Consider the following 26,544-nt stretch of genomic DNA (forward strand, 5'->3'; position numbering starts at 1 on the left):
TTCTTTCCTTAAAAGAGAAAGGATTGATCTGAGGCCCAATGTGTTGGGAAAACAAATTCAAGCAGCTACCACTATTAAGGGATGGATTGTAACTCTGCTAAATATTTTTCTGAATAAGCTCATTTTTGGCAATTTGCAAATGAGGAGGCAATTATGATAAAAAAAAAAAAAAATTAAGTAAAAAAGAGCCTTGCATTTTATTTTAGCACAAATATGCAAACTGTATTAACAAGAAAGACATGGAAAGTTTGAATGGAAAGTGTCGTCTTCCCCCTCCCCATACGCACACACATTTTTGGAATTTGCCTATACCATTAAAAAAAGAGCATGACATTTAGAGAACTACATTTGCGAAGTTGAATGTGCTGACTAGTACTCTTTGAAACATTTGTAGGAGAATCCTACACTATAGTATCCCAATTAATGTAATGGGCACATGGACTACAAGGGGTTAACACGTCAGGGCAAAGCGACATGCATAGTTTCATTATGGAATTTATAAGGTTAATGCTGTTTTTGAGAACATTAATCATCAAGAAATGCCTTTTAGGTACCATTCTGAATCTCTTATTGCAGAACAAATAGGGATTCCAATTACTGTAAAGTATTTCCTGTAAACCATTTTAAATCATTAATGAATGTGTTTTATATTTTTTTAACTCCTGCCAGTGGCAAATTAATTCTATCCCAAGTCTTTGCGAATACGTCAAGCACCCCGGATGATTGTGAGCAGCAGTCACGGCAGGTTTACGCCTCTATTAATATTTTACATATAGATTTGTTTTCAAGGATAGTACGCAGCTTGAAAACGTGTTTTTTACTGCTTGTTAGATAATCTCACCCAACCTGTCAATTTACTCATCATGTGAATGCTGGTGACTTATTGAAGTTCCATTTTATTTGTCAGTTTGTTGCAGCTAATCCAATCCTCTCCTCATTTTAAAGGGATTGTTAATTGGGTATTACGTGCAATGTGTCTTGCTCCCCACACTGCGTGCACCCGTCTTGCACTACAAGTTCTTCTTCACAAAGCAGATATTCCAGAGGCCGTGGGAAAGGGGTAGTGTTGTTATTCCAGCCACGTTTCACTGATTATTTCTGAAAAATCTATTTGATGAGAATATTGATCAAAACAAGAATTTATACATTCAGTTTATAACCGTTCTCAATTTTTATTTATTTTTTTGTCTTCTTTGTAAAATGATAAACTTTTCACACCCCCCCCCCCTTTTGTTTTGTATTCCGTTTATTTTGTACTTTTTTTTTTTTTTTTACTGAACAATGAGTTTGTACTAATCAGATGCAAGGCTCGCATATCTGAAATTTAAGATCTCTCTTAATTTAGCTGAATGAGCGCTAAGTTTTGTATTTGTTTATATATTTATTTTTGAAATCTTAAAAATAATCACAATTTAGTGGCAAACACTCTCCCTTTATCTATATACCTATCTATCTATCTATTTATTTTTTTTGCATGCAGTTACATGAAATGAAGAATCCCATTTAACCTCTTCCTTTCTTTCTGTTTGCAGATGCAATAATCGGACGCTGTGTACCGTGGTCACAGGGTCCGAGGTTTTTCCTGACCCTTGTCCGGGAACCTACAAGTACCTGGAGGTTCAATATGAATGTGTTCCATTCAGTAAGTAAACGGCCTGTCTGTCTGTATAAACAGAACCAGTGTCATGTTGTCCAGCATTATACATTCAGGACAGAGCAGCTCCTCCTGTCATACTCACTAAAGCGTGGAAGGGAGCCACATTGCTATGCCGGCCAAGAGTACTTCTGCATTCTTAAGTGTTTGCTTTCAGGGCTAGTGTTTTTCTAGAAAACAAACCAGATTTAGCGGTTCAGGATGCCAGACAGAAATGTGTGCATCTGCCCAATACTGGGCCTGACAAATTGATTTGGCCCACACTTTCCTAAAGAAACTATTGACTTTGATTTTAATCATGACTTGCTTCAACAGCTACCTGCTGCTGTACTTCCATTTGGTGCATTTTATTAGCGTGCTGCTGCCGCCGCCGAGACAAGTCTCTCCATTATTGTTTTGTTTTCTCAGCAAAATCACTATCAGAAACGTATAAATAAAAATGGTGTACGTGATTGCATAACAGAATAAGCTGTGTTCTATACTCCTGTAATAATATCGGTAAGCTCTAAAGGAATATAGAGCTATCTCATATTCCATAATCACAGTGTGTTACTATATTGAGAAGTCCTGCAGATGCTATACTGGGAACGCACTGATCGACAGAAAGGCCTGCCAAAAACCCTCCTCATGATATAAGTCATTTGTAATCGCTGGGTTATATTTTATGCATGTTTCGTCAAGGCCAGTAAGTCCAATTTGAGGTTAAGCAGATTGGTACCCAAGCAAATGGACACATACACACATGCTTCCTCTTTCCCACAGGGGATGGTTACACATTTTAATTTGATAAAGAGAATTAACCTTGAAAGCTTATAATTGCAAAATATTGTAATTCCAAACAAAAACTTAGCAAGTGTTTATTTAAAGGAGGTTACAACGAAGTGTGCGTGTGTGTGTATTAAATGTCTTGGGAATAAGAAAGTACACCAAGTTTGAATTATGTGCCTTTACATATCAGGACATCATAATCATCTGTTCCTTAGCTGTCTTAAAATTAGGTGAACACAACCTAATATGAACAAGTACACATGACATATTACACCATGTCATGATTCATTTAACAAAAACAAAAGCCAAAATGGTGAAGCCATTGATTAATTGATCTTCAGCACCTCTATAAAAGCCAACGTTTTAGCAGTTTGCAGGTCTGGAGTATTCAGACATGTGTTAACACGAAGCCAAGGAGAAAATGATCTTAGCACTGATCTTAGAGAAGCAATTGTTGCTGCTTTTTAAACTGGAAGGGCCATTTCCAAGCAATTTATAGTCCATCATTCTACAGTGAGAGAGATTATTAAAAAGTGCGAAAAAACGTCACTTCTTCCTAGGAGTGGGAAGTCCCAACAAATTCACCACTAGGAGAGACCTTGCAATGTCCAGAGAAATTGAAAAACCCCAAGAGTTCCATCTCAGACTTTACAGGCCCCTCAGTTAGCATGATAAATGTTCATAATAATACAATTGGAACAAGGCAAGAATGGTTTGTTTGGAAGGGTTGCCAGGAGAACGCATATTTTCTCTAAAAAGAGCATGGTTTAGGTTTGCAAAGTTGCATCTGGACAAACCACAAGACTACTGGGCCAATGTCCTTTAGACAGACAAGACCAAAATGGAGATGTTTGGGCATAATGCACAGCTCTAAGTTTGGCGAAAACCAAACACCGCATATGAGCACATACACCTCATGCAACTGTCAAGCACAGTGGTGGAGGGGTGATCAATTGGAATTGTTTTGCATTCACAGGACCTGAGAACCTTGCCTCCATTGAGTTGACATGAACTCCCCTGTATACCAAAATATGCTAGAGTCAAATGTGAGGCCATCTGTCAGACAGCTAAAGCTTGGCCTAAACTAGGTCATTCAATATGACTGATCCCAAGCACACCAGCAAATCTACAACAAAATGGCTGGAAAAAAAGAACCAAGGTGTTGTAATGACCCAGTCAGAGTCCTGACCTCAACATCATTGAAATGCTGTGGCGGGACCATAAGGGAGCTGTGCATAAACAAATGCCAGCAAACCTCAATGAATTAAAGCAACGTTGTAAAGAACAATGTGCCCTAACTAAATCTTAGTTACTAACTCAGTAAGTTTGATGGATGAGCTTTCAGGAGTTGACTCCTTTATTCGTACCATGGAATATTGACCATCCAAGATTAATTGCAAGAATTAGGGATCGCAAATGCTGACAGAAAATGAATAGGAACATAGACAATTTAAAAACTTCAAATTTACAACCCCATCATATCTTTTTGAAAATGGTCATGAAGGTTTCTAGAAAAATTTACTACTATAGAACTATTTCCAATAGGCTGGGGGCTAGAAAAAAAAACCAACCAAATTCTATTCTTAAAGAATCACTATAGAATTAGGAATGGGAGCCTGTATTCCCAACAATATAGTACCCCTGTCCCTGGTTAAATACAGGTGTCCCCACCACCACTTCTTGCCATAGAATAAATAAAGGTTTTTACTCACCCTTTTCCAAGGCTGAAACTCCCTGGGCACTGCTTATCTCTCTGCCTCCCATGGCATCATTTAGCAAGCATGGCCCCCCTCCAAGATGGTCCAATCCCATGCTTCTCATAGAGGAGCTTTATTGAACTGATGCACAAAACACATTCATTCAAGCTTACCTATATGGAAGCATTGAGTGCTTTTCTGTAATCTATTGCATCACGTGACTGAATTTTGCACAGGAGCGCGTCTAGTGGCTGTCTAGGTGAGTTTATCCCTGCAAAGTAAATATTGCATAGTTAAAATGACAGGATCACTGCACCACGACCACTTCATTGAGATGACATGATGTGGGTGACCTCAGTGCCCCTTTAAATCTAAGTACACAAGTCAGAATCCCACATTATTGAAGAAGTCCTTTTCCGTAATATTAATAGACCATGGACCCTTGCTCTATAGGAAATTAAAGTGAGAGAAAACACGTTTATACCTCGATTAAGGTTTCATAAAAATGCTGTTCTGTATGATTTCTATTTTTTTCTTTTCACATATGAAATATGCGTTAAATTGAATATAAGCTTGTAAACTCTGCTGGTAATTGAACAAATAGGCACATTATAGACACCAAAATAGCTTGTAATCTAACTGCTCAATTCTCTGTCATTTAAGTGTTTATCACTTTGTTTACACAGCCATACCCACCCCTCCCTGCATGTGACTTACACAGCCTTTCAAAACACTTCCTGTAAAGAGATATCTAATGTTTCAACTTTCTTTATTGCACATTCTATTACATTAGAATGCCTTATCTCCTGCTCTGTTGTTAACATTCTAGAGCCTGCAGGAGCCTTATGCATGTGATTAAAGTTGCATTCACAGAGCAGGGGATAAAAACTTCTAAAGCAAGTTAACATTTGATTGAAAATTAAACTTTTTTTTTTTTTTCCACGTAGGCTGTGTGAGTCATAGCCGGGGAGGTGTGCTACATAAACCTAAAACAAAAGTCTGTATTGTCATTAAATTACAGAGAATTGAGCAGTGACACTGCAGGGGCATGATATAGAACACCCAAACTACTTCATTAAGCTAAAGTTGTTTTGATGCCTATAGTATCCCTTTAAAGTTTCTCTAGTGGTAAAAGCAGATATTAACCTTAGCATCTTACATTTTCTATAGAAGAAGATGATTAATATTTAGTGGGCTTTGCTCTACATTTTCTGTTGTGTCTTACAGCAGACCCCCCATGCCCAGGAAGTGCTCAGCAGAGCAAGTACAAAGGAATTTCAGCTGCTGAAAAGGAACTGTATAATTTCAAATATCTTAAATTGTGTTCAGGTAATGGCACTTTAAAAGATCTAAGTGTGGAATCTACAAACATAGACTACAACTTGCATTTTAAGTAATATCCCTTTTGTTGTTTAAACTTTACAGTCCTTGCCCATTTTTTATAGAGTAAACTGATAAGGCTGTAAGGTTTGTGTTACACTGAAGTCCATATCTTACCAAATCACCTTAACTAATGGTGTAATTATCTGCAGTTCGTCTACAGCACTAGTCAGTACCGATATGCTCTGGCTGTCTTGACCCACCACGTACCATCAGCTTGCAGGGTGTTATGAGGATAGGTCAGTTGGTTAGATGATTGAAATCATAATTTCAAGAATGAGGACTTGATTGTATCGTGTGCAGGACACTTTTGTTAATCATGTAGAATAAGGGTAACTGGTATCTGGGGTAATTTCCAGCAGACATGGTATCTTACTCAATCATATTCCTCAAGGACTCCCAATATAATTTAGTTGTTTCATGCTCACCGAACATGCCTTATTGCCATAACACATTATGGCGTTCTGGTAATAGGGTATGTTATCATAGGATAAGTAGGTTGCGTTTGGCTTGTCAACAGTGCAGATTTTTCCTCAAGCTTAGGGGAGATAATTTGGGCATGGAATATTAGTAACTGATATCCATCCAAATGCTCTTCACCAACACCATCAGATTAATCATTTATACATCTACACAACAGAGAGCATTATTTGGTAGGTTAGGCACTATTTTGTATTCTATCCAGTGTTTTAACAATCTAGTTCTGGTAACAATAACCAAATGCTATTATTTAGATTACCTTCATGTTGAGTTTGTGCACATTAAGCATAAAATAATAATTATTAGTCCAACTGTTTGTAGTTACCATGCGCCATAAGCCTGATCATTCCTAGAAGAGATCACCGTAATAACCATTTTGACGTTTGGAATCTGTTTTATTTCTACTGAGCTGGTCTTTACGTAGAGGAAGATGAAACAACCTTTTATTCTTAAAATGTCTCGTTTGTACATGTGACCTTTTCCCCCCCTGACATATTGTAGTATTTAATGAATGTTTATTCTTCCATCTTTCACATCCTTTTGCAGTAGCCGCCACTTGAAAGTTGTGTTAGATCTATTGTTGTCAATGTTTTTTTTATATTCGTATTTCCTAAATACCCACATGATAAAATTAATCTTAAAATACATAGTAGAACCAGCAACCTGGATATTGTAGTGTATCCAGCGGTGCTGCAACTTTCTGATAATGACTATGAATCTTGTGGTTCCGTAAGGGTAATCATATTACATAGGGTGTGTTGTGAATGTTATCCTTCTTATCCTTTTCACGTTTACCAAATTCTTAGTTCAGAGCTTTGGGGAAAAATATTTCTTCTACACCTCTAATGTTAATATTTTTTTCTAAACTATTTTTCAAATTATCTCTGTTCTGCTCTTGATTTGTAATTCTCACCACACCTTTCTCTGTTAATCCTCACCATTTCTATTCTCAGCTACTGAGAAGCCCTGCACTTCTCTCTCTCTCTCTCTCTCTCTCTCTCTCTCTCTCTCTCTCTCTCTCTCTCTCTCTCTCTCTCTCTCTCTCTCTCTCTCTCTCTCTCTCTCTCTCTCTCTCTCTCTCTCTCTCTCTCTCTCTCTCTCATGCTTTTTTATTCTACCTTTCTTTTCTTTTTTTTTATCCTTTTTTGTAATTGTTTCTTACTTTACTCATATCACTATCCTTTGTTCTTACTCAACCTTTATTTCTATTTTTTCTTTTTTTCCTTCCCACTTTACTATTGATCTCTCATCTACTATTCATCCTCACAGCCTTTGTCTGTGTTCTATCTCTACCTCACACATTTCTCTTTAATCCATAACCCTCCCACTTTATTCTCTATCTTTCTCTTTCTTTCTCGCTCTTTCTTTCTCTCGCTCACCCCACTCTCAATCCTCTTTTCCTTACCCTTTCTGCTGTTCTTCAGTGTTATCCGCCAATTTTTGAATCTAAAGATTGTTGTTGCATGATAACATTCTACGTTAACCTGCCTGCTTTGTTTAACAGAAATGGTCTTTCAATAAATGTGAGTGTATATAACATTCTGTTTAGGTTCCACTGCAATATGTGTGATGTTCTGGGTGGTAGCCATCTGCTCAGCCCTAGACTTTTATCCACCTGGGGAAAAAAACGTGCTAATATAACCTATATGTATGTTGTTTTACCAGTATGCCAAAAGAGTTCTAATAACATATTTTATATTTTTTATTTTGTGCCTACGACTTACTTCTCAGAATGCAGCAGTCTCTTCCCGATTGTTTGTGTATCTTGTATAGTTAAGTTTTTTTATATATCTTTTTTAATAAATATGATATATTTTTTTCTCCCCCTAAGAACATATTTTATATGTTTTTATAAAAAATGTTATTGTCAGCTAGAGCAAGTCCCAGTGGACTGAGAGCAAAGCGTATGGACTCTCAAAGTCCCAAATAAAAGCATTTCATGGCTCTATCCTCAAATCTGTTAAATACTTTAAAAATGTTAACATATTGGCACTTTTATTTTTATACAAGTCTGCGTCAATATTTCTCTTTGAACATTTTATTTATTATTTTTAGCTTTACAAACATTTTTGTAGAGATAACAACATGATTCATCAGAACAAAGGAATAGAAATAGCCGCGGCTTACAATAGAAGGAAACATAAATTGTCACCCCAAGCAAACAGTCTGCTTAGTGTTACGTCTCTTTATCGAGGGGAGCAGAGACTGGCAGGGATATGATGCAGCGGGTGAAACATCTTTTTAAAAAAAAGTTATTTTTGTCTGGGCAGGTGGACCTGCTATTGAAATTGGCTCTTGTGTGTAAAATCTGGATCCCGTACCAAGAAGCAGCCAGCAACAATCTTATTTTTTTTATTTTTATTTATATAGCCAGGGTTTTTATTTTTATTTTTTTATGGCAGTGAGTCAATGTATATACCCTGTGTGGGAAAACCTCCGTGCGTGTTTGTTTGGGACTCTTACAGAAAGTTATATTCCAGTCTAAACATACTTGTTTATTTGAATATTGTCAGTATGGGGGTGTGTGGATTTTTTTTTTTATCCACAGTTACAAAGCTGGGAGATTTACTTGGCATACAAGGTCAGGCAAATTCAGGAGAGTGTGGCTAAAGAACATTATGATTAAAGCAAATTTCTAATTCTGTATCCGAAACATATGAGTCAGGCCACAGTCTCAAAGGCAAGGAGAAGGTCAGCCTTTGGATGGATTTTACTACGGGTAAATTGCTTTTGTGTGAGATGTTTGTTTCTGTTTTAAGACCTTGTATTGTGTGATCCATTTGTAAAGTAAGGGGTCATGTGTGCTGGCTTTTGTACAAAAGATGGTATGCTCTCTGCTTGGGGAAAGGCAGCAGATATAGAGAATGTAAGATTTATTGCATAGCTGGTGCGACCTCCAAGTGGAAATCCCAGAGGATTTTTACTTTTTTGTTGTTTGAAAATGTAATGTTAATCACTGGTGCAGTTCCTGGTGTTGAGTTGGAGTGTACGACGAGCCGCTGTGTACCAGGGTAGGAGGAGACAGGAAATGTTTTCTGTCTGAGTTGCACCAATGCGTAGCTCGATTTGGTAGGCCCTCCTAGTTGAAATGGTGAAATATATATGGTAACAAAGGCTCAGTAGTTATGGTCAAGTGAAATCTGTTGGTCAAACGTAGAAGCCATAAAAGAGTTTCAACCCAAGTCTCCATTTCTTTCTATTTCAAAGTAACTCTTTGAGACATGTTTGCATTTTCTAAATCTTTTAATGATGTTTTGTGAAAACGATGTGTATTTTTCAGCTATCTTCTTTTTAAGTTGTTGTTTTGCCAATTTAGGAGTAATTTTTACCACAGGAATTTCTTTTCCTGGTTGCGGTATCAGAATTTTAGAACAAAGCATGTTGGCATCTCTTGATTTCTATTGACCCCTATAATTCACATACTTTTCTTCCTGATAACAATGTAATTCCAACATACTCTCAGCCATCAAAACATGGCATGTTTAGAAAGAGAAAAGCACGCAACATAGACAGAATTAGGATACAATGTATAATGCTAAATTAAATTGATAACAAATGTAGCTGACCTGCATTCATTCAGATAATGAAAATGCAGACCATTGTCTGGAGCAGTGGCTCCCTCAAGGCAAACTGACATTCCAGGTTTTGTCTCGATCCCAAATGGAACAGAACTGGAGAATGCCTAGATCCTGAACTGTCTATGTACTTTGAGGGCTGGGGTGTGAATCAATGGCCCTTTGAAACATAGCCATCCTTAGATTGAATGCTAAATGATGCGACTTCCTATTACACAAAAATACTGATATTTACCTCGTCTGCTAACTCCTAGTTAATTTGATGATGTGTAATGATGCTGAAAGAAAGTTCTGTGATTTCACTTAGTTTTGTTTTAAGTTGAGTCCTAAAGAAAGCAAACAGTCCTGCATGGCCAATGTAACAAAACAAAACAAAAAAATACACACAGATCATTTATTTACAGCCCCAGAAAAATGAATTTGACATTTTTTTTAAAAAAAATTTCTGGGTATACTTCTTTAAATCTTGAACCAAAGCCTTCGTTTGCTAATTTTGGTTCAATGCATTATTTTTTTTAATTTTTTTTTCTGGGACTTTACAGACAAGTCCACTTCTATAAACAAAAAATACTGATCCTGGGCAAAAATATCAGCCGGCCATGTGTCCAAAACTACAGTGACCCCATGAAAAAAAGGAATTTAAGACCCCATTTTATGCATTTGCAGTCTAATAAAATAACCCGCTGACTGCAAAAAGATGCAGAGTGATGTGTAATTCCATAATCGTTTAAAAGAAAATAAAATGGCTCAAGATTTTACATACTGTGGCACCACACTGACATACGTATCATACTTGTGTTCTTTTGGCTGCCTGTAGCATACATTAGTAAACTTAAATACGGTAGTCATGACATGCAAAAAGAGTGTTTGCTTTACCGGCTGGAATTATGATAAACCAATTAAAGGTGTAGTTTAATTCTAACCAGTAAAGTAAATAAAATAAAGGTGTTTGCTGTTTTTTTTTTCTTAAATTTCAAAGCACAAACAGATTAACATTTTTTTAAATTTTTTTTTTTTTTTTAAATAGGAAATTGAATTCAAACTGACGCTTTGTTTTGTGAATACATTCCTGTTGCTTCCACTGTGTAATTGTCATAGAAGATTACATTTTGTTGAGTAAATCCTAGTGGTTATTAGTACAGAGTACAGAAGAGTGAATTATTTTGAAATATGTCTATTAATAGCAGTTTCGAATAAGAAACCTTTATTAGTGAGTGCTTGTAGTACAAACCATTTTAAAATGTTGCCTTTAAAACAGTGAGTTAACAATTTTGGCAGCTTACTAGCAACTTTATACCATTTTACATCACCTTTCAGAATGGCACCTTTTTAGTACGCTTTGACAACTTACCTGGGTCCAAACAAGCTCCCGCTTCTGCAGGTGGAGCCAGAGGATAATGCAAGTGCTCTCAGCTAATGAGCACAGCCCTGCATTGCCCTGCTTAGCTCAGTAGAGCTTACTGGATTCTTCTGGAGGAGAAGACCAATTGCAGGGTCAGATAAGTTGTCAAACTGTGCTGAAAGGCTATGATTCCTTATTATGAGGTGGTGCCGATTCACTCTTAGTACTATAACAACTACAGCGGGCTGTTGTGATTATGCTGCTGTGTGCAATCTTTAAAAGAGACCCTATAGGCACCAGAACAACTGTAGCTTAAGGAAGCAGTTTTAGTGTATACATGATGCCTTTGAAGTTTCTGTAGGATCTAGCAAGCCATTAACAGAGCAGGAGATGACATTTTAAATTAGGATCTGCTTTAAAGGAAGTGTAAACATTAGATCTCACTTTACAGGAAGTGTTTAGGAAGACTGTGTAAGGGAGGGAGGGAATCTTAAATATCTCCAAAGTACCTCCAAATTCTATATACATCTAACTGTAGCAAGTATGTAAAGAATGGTACTCTTATAAACAGTGTTGTAATGATTTTCTGTTTGTATCAATTCCGGGTTATTGCAATGACACGTATTATTATACCCATGCTGTTTTGAAGGCAATATTTTCTACGATATTATTTAACTAAGGTTCTACATCAAGTTTCCAAACGGTTGCATTTAACCAGGCTCTCAAGATATTATGCAATATTAGATGTGTTTTGGTGCAACTAACATTTTGTCACAGTCGCCCTCCTTCCATGATGTCCTGCACAGTAGCCTTGTGTAACCTCTTTTTTGGTTATCTATTCCTTTTGGCTTACACATTACTTCTACAGCCAGCATTATTTCATTCAATATTTTACGCTGGCTATTAGAGGCCATGTGTGTTTCCAATTAAGGAACACTAAGTCTTAGCATCTTCAATGTGTCTATAAACAATCTGTTTTATTGCATTCCAGAGTCATCTTTTCTTTATTAGGTTGTTCCGGATTTTCTGTTTCTTCTGTTTAGCGGAGTTCTCTGCTGTCCCTGCAATTAGTGTCTGTGCTAATTTAACTACCGAAGAATAGTCCATTCATGTTAATCTCTCTTCTTTTCTCCTTGCACCCTTTTCACTTTCTCTTCCAATGCTTAAAATAGAAGTGGAACAAAAAGGTAAATAATCTCCACAGCCCAATAAACCCCAGCTCCCTGTTATGTGCCATATGGATGTTAACCTTCTTTACCCCATTATCCCTAAACACTGATATTCTGATAACCAACAGGAATTGACCTTATCCTTACACCCCATACACGAGCTGACTGCTAATAGAATTGGATATGTCACATAGGTGGGACTCATTCTCTGAAATCTGTGTGGGAAAATGCTCTTTCAACCCTTAGTGCTTATTTATTTATTTATTTAGTCATTCTTTTAGTTTTGTATGCCCCTTTTTTCCTTTTCTTACCCTTCTCCTTTTTGCCTGACTCCCTTACCCCCTCCCTGTAGCATGCCAGCGTTACAGGTTCCCCTGGTTTGTTTTGTTCATTGCTTCTCTTGTGTTCTGTTTTTCCAGCTCCCAGTTGCCGTATAAATGTTGTGTTCCTTATTTTTAAATGTTTAAAGTTGTTTTACTCCATTTGTAGGTTTTTTTGGTAAATATGGAAAACCATCTCTAAATTTTAATAGCTTTAAGTTACCCATGGTTTTTCATTGGCTAAAATATTTCAGCTCTTATATCCTTAAACAAGTAATATAATATATCTATATATATATATATATTTTTTTTTTTTACTTTTCTAAAATAGCTCATTTTTGTTTCTTGGAATGTGCACTGTGTGTAGTTAGAAGAAACTATCAAAGTGTTTTTTTTCTTTTTTTTTTTCTTTAAACTCTGAAAGTGATGTTACAAAAACCAGCATTGTGAGGAAAGCAAAATATTTGTTGTGTGAAATAATTCTCTCTCTACTTTCATCTAGTCTTTGTGTGCCCGGGGGCATTGAAAGGAGTCGTGGACTCTCCATATATTTTTGAGGCTGAACAGAAGGCAGGTTCCTGGTGTAAAGACCCCCTTCAAGCAGCAGATAAAATTTATTTCATGCCATGGACTCCGTATCGAACGGATACATTAATAGAATATTCTTCATTGCAAGATTTCCAATCGGGTCGTCAAACAACAACCTACAAACTTCCTAATCGTGTGGACGGCACTGGATTTGTAGTATATGATGGTGCTGTATTTTTTAATAAAGAAAGAACAAGGAATATTGTAAAATTTGACTTGAGGACTAGAATCAAGAGTGGGGAGGCAATTATTAATTATGCTAATTACCATGACACTTCCCCTTATCGTTGGGGAGGGAAGACTGATATTGATTTGGCAGTAGATGAAAATGGATTATGGGTAATTTATGCAACCGAACAGAATAATGGGATGATCGTGATTAGCCAACTCAATCCATACACTCTTCGGTTTGAGGCAACATGGGAGACGTCCTATGATAAGCGAGCGGCATCGAACGCTTTTATGATTTGCGGGGTTCTCTATGTTGTCCGTTCTGTGTACCAAGATAACGAAAGTGAAACTGGAAAAAATGCCATTGACTACATCTTCAACACCAAACTGAATCGCGGAGAGTCTGTTGATATCCCCTTCCCTAACCAGTATCAGTATATTGCAGCCGTGGATTATAATCCCAGGGATAACCAACTGTATGTATGGAATAATAACTTTATTCTGCGATACTCACTGGACTTTGCTATTCAAGACCTATCCCAAGGTAAGAACTATGTTGTCATCTTACCATATTCCATGATATATTCTACCATGTGCCAAGCTGTAGTATTCTGTGTGCGTCCTGTCTTTTTGCATTTAATGTCCCCCTCAAAAATGTTCTGTTGCAACCTCATATCTTAAACAATCTTTGAATCATTAATTGTTAGCATAATTTAGTTTCCCAATTATTTAATCTTTCTTTGCATATTCCTACTGTTTCAATTTCGTTTTTTGAAAAAAAAAAAAATATGCAACGTAAATTGAATGGAGCTTGGAGTTAACAAATAAATTCTTCTTTTAAATTGGCAAATAAAATGTCTGCATGTATTTTGTTTTTCCTGATGTGGTCACCATTCAGGAAAACCAAGACTTGTAGGATATTTTGATTCCCTACTGGAGATGACAGAGCTCGCATCACTCACACACACCACGTTTTGTTTTACTAAGACAAATTAGAAAATTGGATTTGATATGATCGTTGTTAGAAAACACGCAATATCGCCATCACATTGTGACATTGTGCTTTTCATGAAAGCCATTTTTTGTTGATTACTGAGATAAGGGGGAAATATAACTGAAAGAATTTTAAGCATATCGTTAACCAATATAAACTATTCACCACCTAGTGAATCTTTAAGTTAGTGTACTCTTATTTCTAAAAGGTTAAACTATTATTTCATGCTTATTTATATCCCCTGGCTTGTAAAGGAACACTATAGTGTTAGGAATATAAATGTGTTTTCCTAACGGTATAGTTTTCTGTTGTCTATCTAGATCCCTCCCATCCCTTGTGAGGGTTTGAAAGGTAAGATACGAAGTGGCCTAGGTGCCTCTAGTGTCTCTTTAAATATAACTAAGTGTTCAATTTAAAAAGATAAAGCTTTTTCTTTACTATATTCGTAATTATACAATGTTTGCTAACAATCCTAATTCGTTATTTCAATTTTTCTGTACAGTATAGAGAAAAACGTTCAGGGGAAAAAAATAATCATTAATTCCAAAAATAATTTCTGTTTTGCTTCATCAGAGACAAAACTGTACCAAAGTAACAAGAGGCAGGATAACAGGGAAATTATGAGACCATCTGATTGAAATAGCCAAGTTTTACTTGACTCTAGTGGATGCACAACAGTAATGTTTTACACTACAGGGTTAAAACAAGAGGGACATGGCTTCCAGATCATTTCATAGAGATGAAGTGGTCTGAGTGCCTATAGTGTTCCTTTAAATTCTAGCAGGATGTGTTCAACAGAACAGGAATTGACAAGAAAGGACCATAGAATTCTTTAGAAAAATTATTTAAGGTTGTTTCTAGTTAAGCCATTTTGGCCTAAATGTGTGGGTTCCTTGGTCATTTCGTGACAATCCACAGTTTAGCGATTAGCCCTCTGTACATTTAATGTACATTTTAAATAAACCCTTTTCATGCCATACAGTACATTTGGGAGTGGGAACAGTGTGCTGTTTAGGGTGCGGCACTATTAGTACAAGGTTATCTGTATAGCTTGGGGCCCAGCCAAAGATTTACTGGGAAGTAATGTAATGGAATACTCTATTTAATTTAATGTTGACATTTTATATCATTCTTATCTTGTGTTTAGTGAGTGGCTGGGTTTTGTTTTATCGATTTACTGTTGCCAATAAATTGATGTTTCCTTCATATCTCATGTAAAATCTGGCATCTGCCTCAAAGCATGTAGTAAATGCTCATAAGCTTATGAAAATAAGAGGTCATATGCATTTAACTGTGTTTACCTGGTAGTGATCGTCAGTGACAAAAATGTCAAATCTATCGGAACCTTGCTCATTATGTAAAGGTGGAGGCAGCTAGCCGTGCATGAGAGTTTCAGCCATTTTTCTAGGAGTGATAATTGATTAATTAAAGGGAAATTAATGTAGCTATAAAAACAGTTTTTATGTTATGCAGCACAGGATACATGAGGCAAAAATTAAAGTGTCTGCACTTTGTGATTAGTAATGAATTCGTCAGAAAGTGAGCTGTCCACTGACACATGACTTTAATAATTACCTATTTGACAAAGAGAGTCATTCATGATCTGTTCCATGTTGGCATCTACATTAAAATTCTGGGAGGCACTGTTTATGTCCCAGGTCCTTTTCAAAGTCATTCAAACATTGTTGTTGTAATCATCTGTGCTCAGTGACATTATAATCCACGGTATTTTCACTAGTTCAGGGAGGATTCGCAAACACCCATGGATAAGAATTCCTATATATATAAAACTACTGGTGCCGAACAGACTCTTCTTTTTCTTTTTTTTTTTTTTTATTGGAATTTATTTTGTCCGCATATAACGACAAGCTTATCATTTTCTGGTTCTTTGATTACTTTTTTTTCTGCCCTGTTAAAGCAGCTCTGTCGCCAAAAAAATAAACTTTATAACACTTCTATATTACTCCCTGTTTAAAAAAAAAAAAAAGATTTATTTTTTCCTTATTTATGGCCGTCAAGTTGACTAAATCTGGCAATGGATGTGGATACATGCAAGGTTCTGTATCTGTTACCAATTAAATGGACCCACAGTCCATCAGTAAAATGTATCCCGTAGCAAGGCAAGCCACAGACTAAATGGTCAGCGGAGAACAAAATGGCTTTGCCACGATATTGTGATCCAAGCACAAAGAAGAACAGAGAATTAATATAAATAAAAACAAATTGTAAAGGATAGAGTATAATAAGGGCATATGGAAAGGAAAACCAAAACCCCCCAAAAAATAAGACAAAGCCGCTTTATGTCATTAAATATCTCTGTATGTAACCCATTGTATGAATACATACACGTGTCCTCTCTTCATGTGTTTGAAGAACAAATTGGAAAAGTGTTTATCACATACAATATAATTGACATTAGTAAATGTGACACCAAGCAAAATATATATTGTTAAATTCTGGATGTAAGGAGAGAATTTTTTTTAGAAGGTTCTGGTTATATGTCCCTTGTCAGGCCTAAAAAGTGAAATGTATAAATTCATATTTCTCTCTCGTGGACTTGAGCACCCCACCGTGGCTTCCTGCCATTTATTGTTAGAGCATTTCCCTTTTGCATCTGCCTGTCGGCAAAGAAAGAGGAGGGATACTATGTTTCTCTTACTCATTCTCCAATGCAGTGAGTTCCTTGGCTGTGCCAGGACTGAACTGGATTGTGATATCAGTTGCTATATCATTCGTGTGGGCTTAAACGGAAACTTATCATCAATTGAACAAAGTTGACACAAGCTATAGGTGATTTTCAGCCGTGCCCTTTCCAGAAAATTATATCTCCACCTTAATCACTTCTCACCCACAAATAATTTGTTTAAAACGTCTGTTTTAATTTTTTCTATTTACATTCACTTAAATTCAGTACATTTTATAGTAGCTCTTAATTCGCTCCTTCGTGATCAGGGAAACAAATCTGGGAGCCTCGTCAAACTTGTAACTGAAATTCGCTGTATATTTAAAGTAATAATTACCAATTTCTGGAGGTCTGTGACATCCTCCCAGCTCCCTTTTGAGAGGATAATGTATGTATCCGTCATCCTGATCTTATTCCCATAGGCCTGTCTCCTCCTCAAACCTTGGCGATGTTTGCTAAACCTCCCTCTGACTGTCTCAGTTTACTAGAGATACATTTAATCTTCTTGGTTAATGCAAATGTAAACTGTGCATTAAAGAGATGATACATTAGGATTTCCCAACAGCTAATCCTCAGGGCAAAAAGAAGGCCATAATCATTCATCTACCTTTGGCCATGCAGGAAGTAACCTGTGTTAATTTTAGTAAGCATTGTTCTGTGGCCTGAAGAAAAGGAATGTGCTGATTTTCAATTAATACTTCTGTAAAAGCACTCTGTCATGAAATGGAAAATGTTTTCATTAACACACTGCACTGATCATATGCTGTCGTTCGGTGGATTCCTTATCACCATAACCACTGCAGCTTGTTGTAGTGACTATACTGCAAGAGGCCAATGTTGTTTTTTTTTTTTTTAGTTGTTTTTTTTTTAGCACTTTAACAAATTGTGTATGACGCTCGGCTTGCAGAACTGTCATACTGAGCTAGGAACATCGTAATTGAGGAAGTGTCACTTCTTCATTAGTCATCCAAAATATTTCTATAGAAAAGTGTGATTTACCCCCACTGGTTCGCAATTAATGTGAACCTGTTGTGATAAAATTAACTTACCTGAAATCGCGCCCGTATACATTGCATACATCATATTTCACAACGATGCATGGTGTATTTAATGTAATATGTAAAGCGTTACTCACTTTTCTTCAGTTCCAGCAATGCTTGGTGGGTGCTACTCTTCTTGTACCATCCACCACCTGGCTGTCCTCCGCTAGCAGAGCAAATCTCATCAGTGATGTTTAAATGCTGGCTTCGTTGCCAGTGTCCTGGCGTCTGAATGTGGGGACGTCATGTCACTCCATTCCTGTACTCCCTAGCTGGCCGGGAGTTTCCATAGCAACCACATTGCATGCGCTGTGGTTGCTATGGGTGGAGAGCAGAGGGACCTCCTGCGGTAGGTCTTTTCTGCTCTCCCTTGTCAGCACGCCAAGGCATTGACTGACTGCTAGGAGAAAAACATATTTTTTATTTACCAGAAGTGGGGGGAAAGACCAGTTACTCAGGCCCAAACCATTTTTTATAAAAACATTGTGTTTTGATTGGGGTAACCCTTTAAAGGACCACCATAGGCACCCAGACCACTTCAGCTCAATGAAGTGGTCTGGGTACCAGGTCCCTCTAGTTTTAACTCTGCAGCTACTATGTTTCACTGAGGGTTAATCCAGCCTCAAGTGGGTGTCTCACTGACGGCTGCTAGAGGCGCTTCCGTGATTCCCACTGTGATACAGTGCGAAGACGTTGGACGTCCATTGAGTAATGCTTTCATATGGGCTGTTTGAATGCGCGGGGACGCAGTGGTGGAGTCCGGACAGGCGCATGCGCATTCGGATTTGATATCGGCAGGGGGTGGAGAGTTCCACAGCACAGAGGGAGCCCGGCGCTGGAGAAAGGTAAGTGGCTGTAGGGGTTTTTACCCCTTCGGCTCTGAGGGTGTGGGGGACCTAATGACCCTATAGTGCCAGGAAAATTAGTTATTTTTTCCTGGCACTATAGTGCTCCTTTAATGCATTGCAATTGATTATATACATATTTGCTTATCATATGTATATTTCTGCTGTTTGTATTCTCTAAGCGTGGACAAAGTGTAGCCACACATTGGATTTTCAATTAATTACCAGATTTCTGCACCTTTGTCCTCACTCTTTAATTCTGTTTGTGTTACTTAAAGATGTGTGCGCAAGCTGTAATGTACAATTTACAATCTGAAAAGGCATTTTTAGCGAATAAATGTTCTTGAGAGAATCTGACAATGGGCTGGGATAACTGTGACACGTATTGTACATCTCAGTACAATAACTTGCCTTGCAGCTGACACAAGTTTGGGATAAATGTCTGTCTTTATCTGTAAATTGCCCATTTTAATCAGTTCTCTGATACCGTATCATTGAAGAATTTCACTGGTGGACATCTTCCTTCAATCTGAATGGTGACAGGAAGGCGTTTAAAGCTCAGCAGCCCAGAACAATCAGGCCATCTCCACTTTCTGTTCATCAGTACCCTCTCTTCTGCAGGTTTCGTAGAAATGTGTCCTGCCAGGGATTCCAAAAGCTAATTCATGGTATTTCATTTCTGGCTGAGACCAGCTGTAGCTTATTTTTACTGCAAGATTGAAATGACTGTTTTTATGTAAACTTTTTTTTTTTATCTTATCAATCCTATTTAAAGGTATGCTGGAGACATGCATTCCGTCAAATTAGCAACACTAGGAATATTATACTTGCTTTAGTTGGAGACCCTGTAGTACCTTTTTTCTTTTGTTTTGCAATTACTCTATTTAGGGGTTAAGCCCCAGGAGACCCCTGGAGTCTCCTTGCGGTACACAGGATAGCGTGGTCAGACTGTGACTGTCCCAGCTGGGTCTAGTTATTCGGTCTGTCCCTCGCTACCTGTTTTCTGTTTTTCTTTGTGAAATTCACTGGCCTAATAAATAACATGATCTGCATGTTTCAAATGATATTATCATATTATATTGTACGAAATGCAGTGTGTTAATCTAATCAATGTGATGTGAGTGCAAAGCTTAAAGGACCACCATAGTGCCATGAAAACAAACTCGTTATAGGGTCTTTAGGTCCCCCCCCACCCTCACTCTCGCCGGGCTGAAGGGGGAGGAAAGGGTTAAATTCTTATCTTTCTCTCTCTTCCCTCTTCCTATGTTAGCGCTGAGTGCGCGCGCATTCAATCAGTCCATAGGAAAGCATTTCTCAATGCTTTCCTATGGACATAAGCGTCTTCAGTGAGAAGCGCGGAAGCACCTCTAGCGGCTGTCAATGAGACCGCCACTAGAGGCTGGATTAACCCTAATGTAAACATAGCAGTTTCTCTGAAACGGCTATGTTTACAGCTGTAGGGTTAACACTAGATGGACCTGGCACCCAGACCACTTCATTGAGCTGAAGTGGTCTGGGTGCCTATAGTGGTCCTTTAAGGGGTTGTGTGACAACAGGATAGCTGATCCAAGATGTTTGCTTTCCCCAACCTGTTCACCTGTAAGGACAGGTATCTCGGACTATTATATAATTCTTATTTGGAGAGTCCAGATGTCCATGTGTAGTAACCTTCAGGAGCAAATGCCTGTCTTGTACGAATCATATCACAACACACAATTGGTGTTTTAATGTACATATAGTGTGTGTGTGTGTGTGTGTGTGTGTGTGTGTGTATGTATGTATGTATGTATATATATATATATATATATATATATATATATATTATACACACACAAATATATAATCACATCACTATCTACACATGCAGAGATCCGTCCTCGTCTGACATGGTTCCCGCACTGGACTGTGCTGAGATTACAGTTAAGCCCTCCTCTTCTCACACTGTACTAAATATTAACTCCTTCACTACATATTAACCCTTGTATTATAGTAACACCTAACCAGTACACTAACACAAAACACTAACTTAACTCTTTCAGTAACCGAAACACAAAAGATATGTAACAGTGAAGTGTTTATTATTGGAAAATAATGGGATCTCAGGCGTTCAGGAAACATTTATAAACCACTCGACTTCTCCTCTCTTGTATTCTGATCCTGTCTCCCAAATTCCCTCCCGATTATTATATATGTGTGCGTGTAAATTAAAGTTCTAGATTTCATAGAATAGAGAAAGTAGCCATTTTCTGTGAAAGTCCGCTGTCTCTCCATACAACACGTTTTATATCCAAAATGGCTGCTGCAGTCACAAAGATTATTATTATAATTTTTTTTAATGTTATTAACTACAAGCATTTTCATACTAATAACTCTTCGGGATCTCTCCATCATTTGGTATTAATTTTTCTGTTTTAAAGAGAGTAAATCTTGTCATACGACCTTTTTCAAGGTAATCGAGTCAAACAATTCAAAGAACTGCTTGTGCTGTATGGATTGTGTATGTTTAAGTCATACAGAGGGAGTAGAAAGATGCATGATGATCGGTAAATGGCTACAAAGTATCGAGCCACAGGGGGGATGGGAGATTCTCACCACAGAGCAATGGGAGAGGGAGGCCTCTGGACGATGTTATGCTGTTTGGGATGCTATGTATCGAGCCAAGCGGCATATGGTAGATAGATCAGTGTTTAATCTCTGCCAGTTCTAGAGGCTGTGACCGTGCAGGATGTGGGCTGACTGGGGATATTGTTTGATATAAATTTCATTCCTGCGCTCTGATTCGCATTCTATCACAACTCTTCATAGTTTATTAACACACAAAAAAAACACTATTGGCATAAACATTCATTGTATTCTTGCTACTTGCATTGTCCTCAAATTACCCTTTTTTCCTACTGAGTTTGCATTTTTTTATTTTTATTTTTTAGAATACTGGGAATTGGGGAATTTATGGCAGTTTATAAACCCTGGAACCAGATTAATTCTATTGCTCAGGATTTTTATGGCGCTGGGAAATACAACCACATGAATCCCCAAAGTGTGTGTTTGGTTTTATTAGTGAAATTTATATATTTGTTAAGCTCCAACGCATACCAGAGTGGTGTTGGGTGGAATGGTCATTAATTAGAATTGTAAGGACATTTTTAAAGGACCACTCTAGGCACCCAGACCACTTCAGCTTAATGAAGTGGTCTGGGTGCCAGGTCCAGCTAGGGTTAACCCATTTTTTTTTTTATAAACATAGCAGTTTCAGAGAAACTGCTATGTTTATAAATGGGTTAATCCAGCCCTCAAATCCTCTAGTGACTGTCTCACTGACAGCCGCTAGAGGCGCTTGCGTGATTCTCACTGTGAAAATCAGAGACCGGCTGAATGCGCGCGCAGCTCTTGCCGCGCATGTGCATTCAGCCGAATGGGAGGAGAGGAGGAGGACCGGAGGAGGAGAGCTCCCTGCCCTGCGCTGGAGAAAGAGGTAAGTTTAACCCCTTCCTCAGCCCAGAACCCGGCGGGAGTGGGTCCCTGCGGGTGGGGGCACCCTCAGGGCACTATAGTGCCAGGAAAACTAGTATGTTTTCCTGGCACTATAGTGGTCCTTTAATCATGCTGCTACATATAAATATATGTATTTTTTGGTTTGAAAGGTATATTAAAAACATATTTAGCAGAATAGCTTTTGTAATGATCTGTTTCCAACTCGTTTGAGTAATGTTAACATAACCTACTAATAGTCTGTCGATCAATATTCCCACTAATTTTAAACAATGTTTCCATTTGTAATAGTTATTTTTTAACATGGGCCTGGAAGACAAAAGTTAAATTATATTTAAATGCATCATGCTACTTTAAGTGAATAGACAAATGCATAGACAACATTTTGCATCTGCTTTTAGTCATCATTTATAGAAGTGAGAAAGGCGCTCTTTAGACAAGCGCGTCTTTTAAGCTATATATTTGCTGGTGTGTGTGTGTCTTATATTTACCAACCACATTGTGTTAATGACCGCAACAAAAATTAAATGGTCCTTGACAAATTCAATTTGCAAACAAGAACACATTCATGTGACGTACAATCCTCGTCAGTCATCTGCCTTATGTATTACACCCATCTCCCACCAACTTTGCACATATAACACATACAGAACACACATACGACATTCAGAATATAATTTCTATTGCGCCCCATAGAGATACCTTAATATACATGGTAAAGGGACTTTACATTTTATTTTGGGATAGTGCATAGTTCCTATAGCTTTAATACTTTAATGCCCTTTATTGTAGACCCTTGTCACTACTTACCTGATGTCTGAAGGGTGGATATTTTTTTTTTTTTTGTACGATATTTCACCATGGATGTTTTGAAAATTGCAAGGATGTAACAAGGAAGTTTATATATGTGCAGGTACCACAATTTAGACACAAGGATAATCAAATGTGTTTTGTGTTTTCAAGATGTTGACTGTCGATTTCTGGCCACCCTAAGTTAATGTAGATTACAAATGTTCAGTGAATATGCCTGTGCAAGGTATGCCAGCAATTTGACACATGTATATTTGTAGAAATAGGAACTGTTTAACGTGCAGACATTTCATCCCTTATGAAAATAAGATGTGGTCTCCAGTGAAATATATCACAGAATGAAATGCTCACCTGATTTGTGTCTAATTATACTACAAGAGAAACCTGTCATAAGTGCCAGTCCCCAGAGGTGCACAGGAATTACCTTAAATCCGGGCTAATGTGAGAGGACTCATTTTAATACAGATTTCAGTGATTACATCTATACTAATTAGAGCATAGTATCTTGGGATTTATACGGCACAATAGTTCCACACAAGCTTTGCCAGATTCCATGGCCAAACAACATTTTTTTATTTTTTTATTTTTTTTTTTTAGTGCTGTACAAACGTTTCATAAAACCTGATTTTAGAACAATCAGAAAACTGGTATGATAGGCTTAGCAATAATAGACTGGCAGGGCCGGTGCAAGGATTTTTGCTGCCGTAGGTGAGTATGCCCATAAGGCCCACCCAGAAGTCCACTTACATGTTCCACCCATGCAGTGTGTTTTTGTGTGAGGGATAGAAAGCAGTGTGTGTTTGTGTGTAAGGGATGTATTGTGTATTTCTGGTTGTGTTTAAGGGATGCATTGTGTAAATCTGTTTTTGTATGTGTAAGGGATGCAAGGTGTGTTTCTGTGTATGATGCATTGTGTGTTTCTGTGTGTGTAGGGATGCATTGTGTTTCTGTGTATGTATATGGAAGCATTGTGTGTGTAGTGTGAAGGAGAGAGATTGTCCTACCAGCCCCTTTGTGCTTCTCTTTCCCCCTTCCTCAGCCTCTCTCCCCTCTTGTCCTTTACTGCTCTCCCATCATGTCCATTAGTGCTCTCCTCTGCCCCACTGTCTCCCCTCCTGTCACCTAGTGCTCTCTCTTACCCTCCCGCCATCCCTTGGTGCTCCCCCATCCCTTAGTGCTCTCTCCTACCCCCTAACCCCGATAGAGCTTTCCCCGTTCCCTTAGTGGTCTCTCCTCTTCCCTCCCCTCCACCCCCAGTGGTCTCTACTCTCCTCCTCCGCCTCCCTTAGTGTACTCTCCTCTTCTCCCCCATTTTCAATTAGTGGTCTCTACTCTACTCTCCTCCCCAAACCCCCCCCCTCCCCCCCTTTCCTTTCCTGTGTAGCATGGCCGACCTCCGGTCCGGTCTGCGGTACAGGAGTTTGATTCCTGTACCCAGCCGGAACTGACAGGAAGTGTTGACTCAGTGGGTACAGGAAACCGCGGACCGGAGCTTGGCCACACTACACTGAGGGAATGGCAGGAGGGAGCGCTGTGCGCCCTCATGAATGCGCCGGTCCGGGCAGTGCTGCAGCCGCCTGAGGCTCTCTTTAGAGTGCTCAGGCGGCTGCAACATGAGGGGGCCCTGTAGACTGGGGGAGCAAAAAAGGTTTTGCATGCAAGTAAAAACCTAAAAATGTAATAGACAACTTTGTTAGTACTATGTCTTTTGTATTAGCACGTCATATTCTGCAGTGATGTACAATTCTTTTTTTAAAAAGACCAGCAAGTTTAGATAAAATATTACAGGAAATTAGGGAAGCCTTACTCAAGCAAATCCACAATCTTCAATAATGAAGACACATCAAATATTTCAACATGAACCACAAAAAGGTCTTGATGGGAGGAATAAAGAAACATATGTGCTTATTTGAATTGCATTCTGACGAGTAGGTATTTTTGAAGGTATCTTTTTGATCCTCACCTGATCTACACTTTTGTTTTGTTTTGTCATGTTGCGTGAGATATTTTTATGTTTAGATACTCGAAAGCCAAGAGATTGCCTTTTGTGCTACCAGTCTGCTTTCAAATGCACGTTTAACATGGTAGACTTCCCCACAAAGAAATTCCAAGCAGTCGTGAAAACCGTATTTCTGAATTCCCCAAAATAAATCAAGGGGAAAGGGTTTGTAAAGCTTTGGCTCTGTCAGTTCTTTTGCTTTGTAGTTTTTTCCCCCCCTTCTCTTTGTCATACAAACGGTGCATGTATAACATCTAATATTCTTCCACGTTTTATAAACACACAACTTACCTCTTCACTATCTTCACATGTGGTTCTGCTGTATTTAGTCTCTTTGTTTAAAAGAGATGTTCCTTTATATTTGGTTTATCTGTCGCAGCCATGTTAGTCAGTTCATGAAAGGTTCAATCTCTAAATCAAGACATGCATGCCAGGCTGGGCTGTGTTTCTGTCTAATCAGGCGTGCCAAAATATCCCTGAAATCAGGGCATGGTGGGAAGAAGCTCCACTAATTATTTTCACGCAAGACCTATACTGTTATTCAACTATAGGTTTGTTATCATTTTTCAGTTTTTTTTTTGTTTTATGTATAAATGCTGTGTATATGTAACAAGTTCGTAGAACCATACGCAGATCTAGTCTTGTCGTAGCGAAGGCTTAGGTTGATCAGTTGCAGAAGAATAATTATCCCTCTTGCAGAAGAATGCACAATTCTATCAAAATAGAAACGTTTTAAGTTTGTTGGTCATGACTTGATCTTGGTGTGTATTCTCTGAGTTATTTTGTCAGGTTTTGTCACACTTTTATTTTATTGTTATTTATATGAATTTATATTTGATATATTTAACAGTACAATATTCTAAGAAAGGAAACACATTCACGGTTTATTTCCTTTGATTATATGTTACCATTGATTAGTTGCCCAAGTTGGATCATCCCTTTGTATTTGTGCCCTTGAGAAAGGCGAATATTATCGCCGAAACGCGCGTTGGGCTATGGGTGTGTGTTTTTTCACTATTTTGCAGACTGTTTCCAGGTAGCTAGTTACCATTTAATACGCTTTATTTAGGCAGGGATTCTATCTTTTTTTGCCGGCTGAATTCCTGCCCTCTACTTTATACAGTCTACATGGAGCAATAAGAACCCTTATTTTTCCTACCCCTTTTTTTTTCCACTTAACTTACTCCTTTCTGTCCTTTCGATTTATTCACAGTTTGTGATACTTATAGGGCTAGTCTAATTCGAGTAGGTGTATTAGGGTATAGGATTTTGATTTATACCATAGGATCTGGTTTTATCAGGGGATCTTTGGGTTCTTATATGTTATTGATTCCATTCATTTGGATTAATTTAGATATATTTCAGATTTTCCCCTACACATGATAAGTTGATACTTTTTGCCACTTATGTTGCTGTTTTTTAGCCACTCTGCTATTTTGAGTGATTTATTTGCATAGTATCAACTTTATTACAATTTAGTTACGTCTATCTAAGCTGGAGTCTATATCTCTTTCTGTATTTCTTCCACATTGAATGTTTG

The 26,544-nt window shown here is 37.9% G+C and overlaps 1 protein-coding gene across 17 annotated transcripts in view; it reads left to right on the plus strand.

The window, feature by feature from the left end:
• Nucleotides 1–26,544, plus strand: part of ADGRL2 (adhesion G protein-coupled receptor L2) — a 154,803-nt gene that overhangs the window by 91,418 nt on the left and 36,841 nt on the right. For all 17 annotated transcript variants that reach the window (XM_063427972.1, XM_063427973.1, XM_063427980.1 and 14 more), the window contains exons 4-5: nt 1,533–1,642; nt 12,888–13,688. In XM_063427972.1, coding sequence (XP_063284042.1) covers nt 1,533–1,642; nt 12,888–13,688 — 911 coding nt within the window. The remainder of the gene's footprint in view (nt 1–1,532; nt 1,643–12,887; nt 13,689–26,544) is intronic.

Source organism: Pelobates fuscus, chromosome 7, assembly GCF_036172605.1.
Source record: "Pelobates fuscus isolate aPelFus1 chromosome 7, aPelFus1.pri, whole genome shotgun sequence".
Classification (NCBI taxonomy): Eukaryota; Metazoa; Chordata; class Amphibia; order Anura; family Pelobatidae; genus Pelobates; species Pelobates fuscus.